The 7,239-nt window shown below is 42.3% G+C and overlaps 1 protein-coding gene across 1 annotated transcript; it reads right to left on the reverse strand.

Annotated features, from left to right (window-relative positions):
* Nucleotides 1-1,596: 1,596 nt before the first annotated feature.
* On the reverse strand, nt 1,597-6,987 carry LOC107299787 (putative carbonic anhydrase 5). Its single transcript, XM_029286869.1, has 5 exons — nt 6,944-6,987; nt 5,039-5,128; nt 4,174-4,246; nt 3,912-4,075; nt 1,597-1,860 (listed from the first exon to the last, which is right to left on the reverse strand). The coding sequence occupies exons 1-5, from the start codon at nt 6,947-6,949 to the stop codon at nt 1,732-1,734; spliced, it is 462 nt and encodes a 153-aa protein (XP_029142702.1). The 5' UTR covers nt 6,950-6,987; the 3' UTR covers nt 1,597-1,731.
* Between the last annotated feature and the right edge of the window lie 252 nt (nt 6,988-7,239).

Raw genomic sequence — 7,239 nt, forward strand, 5'->3', positions numbered from 1 at the left:
TTTTGATCACGTGGCTGCAGAGATGCTGCAACGGTCTTTAAGTGTGAAAAATTGTCATAATAAGTCACTTTTTTACAGCATCACTCTAACTTCAAACGGTCACTATATGAATGGCTGTAAATGGAGGACTATCTGTACTTCCTTAAGTACACAAGGAGAGGCATCTCACCCAAAGAGAGGGAAAGAGAGCAAATTAGAAAGGTAGAGAATCACTTTATTCAATTTCAAACATACAGTGGTATCTTGGTACTCGTCCTTAATTGGTTCCGGGAGCCGCAATGAGTACAAAAAACGATGAGTACCAAACAAATTTTTCCCATAAGGAATAATGTAGCGAGTCACAAGGGAGCCGACATCAACAAGTTCTAACGTGTATTGAGTACCAAACAAACTATGAGTACAGGGACAAAAATGCACTGAGTACTAAATTCGATCAGTTTCAGAGCCACTGAGTACCGAGGTACGACTGTATTGGGTTGGAATGAGTTTTTTTCCTTGGTTGACATCATCTGACTCGTTTATAATAGAGCACGCACACTCAGCAACTTTATATGTACCATGTAACATTTCATTGCATCCCATAAAACTTTGAGTATGATCTTGTTCATGCTCATCATATTCAGGAGGCGTGGCTGTTACGTTACGATGAATTTGCAAGATACTGGAGTTCAGATTTACGTAGGAACTAGAAAGCGGAGACAAATTCCTTGTGTGTCCAATCACACTTGGCCAATAAAGAATTCTAATTCTATTCTATAATTCAACCTTCTTAATATCCCCTGAATCTGTTGGGATGGCTATTGTCATTAGATATTGCATATTTATCTTTTTTTCAGGAAGATCAGCATTTTGTACTGTATCTGTTTCCATTCCAACCTCTGTGTCCTCATGATTAACTTTGTGAGGTAGGTTAGGTGTGGATAGTCAGCAACCTGTAATTATCTAATAAATCTTGTGACTGAGTGGTGATTTGAACCTGGTCTTGACCTGAACTTAGGTCAACCTGTTAACTGTGTCGCCATAAGGGTGGCTCGCTGGAATACTGTACAGGAAGTCCTCGTTTAGCAACCACAATTGAGATCAACAAGGGAGCCAATAAGCTAAGCGGCCGTTAATTAAAACGCCAAATGTGCTTATGATCTTCTTTCTGCTTTCCTTTGCTTTACAGATCTGCGAAGGTCATAAATGAGAGGACTGATCACAAAGTTACGTTTTTTATCACCATCATAACTGTGAACAGTTGCTATATGAGACAGTCGCTATATGAGGACTATCTGCACTGTACATATCCCCTAATTTCTAAATTAGAAGGACCTGGAAGACACTCTCAGAAGAATGTTATGGCATCTTATCTAGATTTGAGTTAATTGCCTTTTTTTATTAGAAAACACTATACTTTAGATGCCTTTGAAGTCAGAGTAGGTAAGGCACTACTACATCCTAAACCTCTTTTCAAAAATATTTACGTTCAGTTCCTACTAAGTCTCATGACAGAGTCTCGTGACAGAGATAGGCTGACGTGGTGTGAGTTTGTATCTACCGAATATATAGAGTAATACATGCACGTTTTATTGAAAAACCACAACAAACAGTTTGTGGATATTACTGCATTCATTTAATGTTGTGCAAAATTAGACTCACAACATTCAAGATGCGAAGACCAGGTCTTCTTCAGGAGGATCTGAAGTCCTCTTCAAAATATTATGCTAAACCACCTTTTCAGGCAATAACTCAGTGTTTTAACTTCTGGTAGTAATAGACTTTTCGACCATTCAAAGGCTGCACAAAGCGGAAATTGTTTTGCATTCGCCTGTCTTCCTCAATGGTGGTAAAATATAGTGAATTTGTCATTTTTTCAACCTGGAAAAAGAGACGGAAAAAACCAATGGCAGGAGAGAAGAAGAAGAAGGGAGAAGACAGCAAAAAGTGAAAAGTTACTTCATCTCCCCAGAACACAGATGTTTAATGTCTTAAGTAGGGATTCCTGACTTTCAGCCCAGAGCTGATTTTGTGAACCTTTTTGACACAGTTGTTAAGCGAATCACTGTGGTTATTAAGTTAGGAAACACAGTTGTTAAGTGAATCTGACTCCCTATTGACTTTGCTTGTCAGAAGGTCGCAAAAGGTGATCACATGACATTGGGACACTACAACCGCCAGGAATATGGGCCAGTTGCCAAGCATCTGAAGTGACCATGGGATGCTGCAATGGCCGTAAGTGTGAAAAACAGTCATAAGTCGCTTTTTTCAGTATTGTTGTAACTTCGAACAGTCACTAAAGGAACAGTTGTAAGTCAAGGACTACTGTATATTCTAAAAATAATTAAGTCTTGGGCAGTGGTGGCGAACCTATGGCACGCGTGCCAGAGGTGGCACTCAGAGCCCTCTCTGTTGGCACGCGTGCCACCACCACTGCCACCTGGACCAGGAGCCCTGCTCAGCACAAAGAAGGCAAAGCAGCCGACTAGCAAGCTTGAGTAGAGGTGGTACAGCAGAGGTCAATAACCATTGTCTATTGGTGGACTGGAAAAAAAGGGAGGGGGAAGCATTTTACATGCGTGCATGCACGCACGGGGCCGTGAGCACGCACACACTGCAAATGTGGGGCTAGTGCCTGTGTGATACTAGCCCTGCCCCATTATTGGGGCAGCAGCCATTTTTGCACCTTGCAGCACGGTGGCCCATTTTTGCACCCCGGTTTTTGCGTACCAGAGGCGGCACTCAGAGGCACCTCCCTGCCCCCCCGAGGGTACCACAATGCTGATGCGGCTCTGGCACTTTGCGATAAATAAGTGGGTTTTGGATTGCGGTTTGGGCACTCGGTCTCTAAAAGGTTCGCCATCACTGGTCTTGGGGCTTAAATGCACTAAGTGATTCCATCAATTGGAGTTCTCAGCAGACTTACATATATCTGGAGCTTTCCAAATTTTGCTCCTTAACTACCAACAACTTGGTATGTATGATCTAGGTATGTCCAATTGGTCCTGCTATTACCCAAACACAGATTGTGGGCCATAGAGAATCCCTAGCAGACCTTTTCCCACAAGGGGTTTTTATGGGGGATGTTTTCACTCGGGGAGGGCAGCCAACTCCCTGGACAATAACCTAAAAACGTGTTAGCCCCGGTGGAGCAAGAATACAGGTAGTCTGCAACTTACAACAGTTTATTTATAAGACAAGACAAACCTTTATTGTCCTTTTTTACTATGAACACACTGGCCCATATTAAAAATGAAATTCTGTTGTCTGCTCTTAAGAAAGTATACATCTACCACACACATACATACACAGCACACATATATAGACACACACACACACACACCATACATATACTGTATATATACATTTAGTGACCGTTCAAAGTTACAATAGCACTGAAAAAGGTAACTTATGACAATTTTTCACACATCATTAAGCAAATCCATTCTTCTGAAACTGACAAAAACATCCAAAAATAATGGACATGTGACCGCAGGATCCTGCAGCCAGGCATAAATGTGAGCAGTTGCCAAGCATCGGAAATGCAGTCACGTGACCTTGGGGGTGGTTGTTCTGCAACATTTTTACAACACAAGCCATAAGCACCTTTCAGAGGCCATCACAATTTTGACAGTCATAAAATAACCTGTTATAAGTTTAAGGCTACCTGTAGCTCTTTCAATGCTTCTCTGTGTCCCCCCTCCCATCAGTATCTGCCATCAGTATCTGCCACTTCTTTGCCTTCTGACATGGCCAGCTCTAAGTGCAAAACTAGATCTACAGTATTTGCTTATAGCAACTCTGTCCTAATCCATAGCGGTTTTGTGACAAACTCAGGAATCTGAGCATTTGAGGATCAGGGCCAGTCTATTTTCAGAGAATCTTAGAATCCATTCTTGAAAGCTGAGATGAATCAGATCTTATCCACTCACCACTTGGGAATGAACCCCAATGGGTTTTCGAAGCACAATCCAGATCACAGACTCTTCACAGTCTGGAGAAGTGAGAGAACCTCTGTAGCGGTAATAACTGCTTTTATCTGCTGTCTTCAATAAGCCACCCAGAGATAATTCCCCATTCAGATCCCAAGAATCATCTGAAAAACCAGAAAAAAGAGACAGGTACAACATCACCTCATTTTTATTTTAGGGAAGTGGGTGGGACTGGGGGGGGAGGGGAGATCCAGAGACTCACCTTTCTCTGGGATGTTGACGAGAAGATTGGCTAGAATGGTCCATGGAGTGAAATAGCAAACCCTTTGGGATGTCTGTAGCAAATTGAAAGAAAACAGTACAGTATATAAGGTCTCCTGTGCTATACTAAGAAACTGTATGTACTGTATAGTTGGTGGGATGCAGGGAATAGGCGCTTTGCTTGCAAAATAGTCTCTCAATTAGAGATGCCAGCTTGCAGAGAATAGCATGAATGTGCCTAGCGCAAAAGTGGGTTACAGTTGCATTTATGTCTCTCTATATATAGTCTCTGACTTACAACCATTCATTTAGTGACCAATCAATCAGAATAGAGCTGAAAGGGACCTTGGAAGTCTTCTAGTCCAACCCCCCACTCCAGCAGGAGACCCTATACACTATACACCCTATACACCGACAATGGCACTGAAAAAAGTGACATAAAATAGCAAGAGGAAAAATAAAATAATACACCCTTACCTCCCACCCCAGCGACAACACACACGTTGACAGACACATGTATTATAATTGCCAACATGTGTCCAAACTAACCAACACAATTCTTTCTATTAGTAGGGAACGTGACATGAGGACAACTAAAGCTGATATCCTGGTCTATCCAGGGTTTACTAAACCGGTTCTATGAAAGCTTTTAACTCATGATGGGCAGCAGACCCCAGTAACTAGGAGTCCGTGCAAATTAACCCAGAAAATAAATGGTAGGCGTGGTATACGGAATTCTCTCTGAACGTGTCAAATCCCCATCCTATTTGGAAGATGCCACCCTAGGCTGCCCGAGGGACAGATACTCTTGGACCAATCCAGCACTGGATTGGCATTCTTCCTGGCCAACCATTTGCGCTGCTTACCCGCATGAAGAGTGCCAGGACAACCAATCCTTGAGGATCCTTCTTCGCATCTTCTAAACTCATGTTGTTTTTAGTATGAACCAGGTGCATCTGGTGCAAGAATGGAGAATGAGCATGAGCACCAATATTTTAAACAGAGTGTTAACAATGCAGGTAGCCCTCGACTCACAACCGTTTGCTTAGTGACCATTTGAAGTTACAATGGCCCTGACAAAAGTGACTTGTGACTTGTGACCGTTTTTCACATTTACGACCTTTGCAACATCCCCGCGGTCACATTCAGATGCTTGGCAACTGGCTCCTGTTTGTGATGGTCGCGGTGTCCCAGGGTCATGTGATCACATTTTGCAACCTTCTGACAAGCAAAATCAATGGGGAAAACCAGATTCACTTAACAACCCCCTGCTACTAGCTCAACAAATGCAGTGAGTCAATTAACAACCGTGGCAAGACAGGTCATAAAATGGGGCAAAACTCACCTAATAACTGTGTCGCTTAGCAGTGAAAATTTTGGGCTCAGTTGTGATCATAAATTGAGGACTGTCTGTATAAAACAGTTTTTCTCAACCCTGGCAATTTTAAGACATGTGGATTTTAACTCCCAGAATTCCCCAGCCAATCATTCCATCCTATCCTACACACACACACAATCTATAAAGCTCAGTGGTTGGCTACTTGTAGTTCCCACCTGTTCTCTTCAGATAGTTGTGATCAGGACAGTAGTTGTGTTCCCTTTTTAACAAGTAATCTACTGATTTTTACATCCTTCCCCTGAGGACTATCAGCAACATACATAATAGCTTATGAAAAAGCTGCCAAAGTAGAAATGCAGAAAGCACAGTTAAAGATTCTGGTTGCAGAATAGTAAATTGATCATAGCTGGTCAAGTAATCAGCACTACAGGAATGCCCCAAAGGTGCTTTTTTTCAAGAGGCAACTGGGTTTTCTGTGTTTTTCCTTGAGGATGTTTCGCTTCTCATCCAAGAAGCTTGTTCAGTTCTGACTGAATGATGGAGAATGAAAGGATTTATATTCCTTGCAGTCATCTGGTCATTAGCACTCTTTCTGGGAGTCGTTCCCCACCATTCTGAAGAAATGAAGAAGCTGCTTAGATGAAAAGAGAAACATCTTCAAAGAGAAACAAGAAAGTCCAGTTGCCCCTTGAAAAAGCACCTTTGAGACAAGCATGACTTGGATGACTGAGAATCTCCATAGCCCTTGACTCACAACCATTTTCTTTGTGACCATTCAAAGTTACAAAGTCACTGAAAAATGTAACTTACAACTGGTCCTCACACCTACAATCATCATCCACACAGTCACCTGATCAAAATTTGGGCACTTGACAGCCAGCGTGTATTTACAGTATAACAGTTGCAACATCCTGAAGTCGTGTGATCTCCATTTGTGACCTTCCCAATTGGCTTCTGACAAGCAAATTCAATGCAGGAAGCTGGATTCACTTAAAGACTGAAAGAGACACTTAACTGCAGCGAACTACTTGAGCCGTGGTGGTGCAATGGTTAGAGTGCAGTACTGCAGGCTACTTCTGCTGACTGCTGGCTGCCAGCAGTTCGAATCTCACTGGCATTCTACCCTTCCAAGGTCAATAAAATGAGGACCCAGATTGTTGGGGGCAATATGCTGTCACTGTAAACTGCTTAGAGAGGGCTGTAAAGAACTGTGAAGCAGTATATAAGCCTAAGTGCTATCACTATCACTTAACGAAAGGTCAAAAAAGATCATCACATCAGGTGAGATCCACTTAACAATCACTTTGCTCAGCAACAGAAATTCTGGTCTCAGATTGTGGTCATAAATTGAGAATTACCTGTATTCTCCTACATCAAGCCAAACATTCATCTCTTAGTAATTTTATTTTTGCCAGCACCCTGCATTGATTACCTCCATGGCATAGCGTTGGCCATTGATTGTGTGCTCTGCGCCACTGGTATTTTGGGTGCCCCAGTGCCAGTGGGCGCTGTGCAGGCAATACTCTGCTGGTAAGCTGGGACCAGAGATGGTTGCTGTGGAATTAAAAGTTATCTGAACTGCAACAGAATGAAAACAAAATTAAGAGCAAATGTCTTGATGGGTCTTTGACTAACAAGCAAACAGGCATTATTCCAACAGATGTTGATTCCTAAATCCACAATCCCAGAAAATCCCACTCTTAAAACTGTAAGGATGATAGTAGATTT

This window comes from Protobothrops mucrosquamatus, unplaced genomic scaffold (assembly GCF_001527695.2).
Source record: "Protobothrops mucrosquamatus isolate PMUCROS unplaced genomic scaffold, P.Mucros_1.0 scaffold5474, whole genome shotgun sequence".
NCBI lineage: Eukaryota > Metazoa > Chordata > Lepidosauria > Squamata > Viperidae > Protobothrops > Protobothrops mucrosquamatus.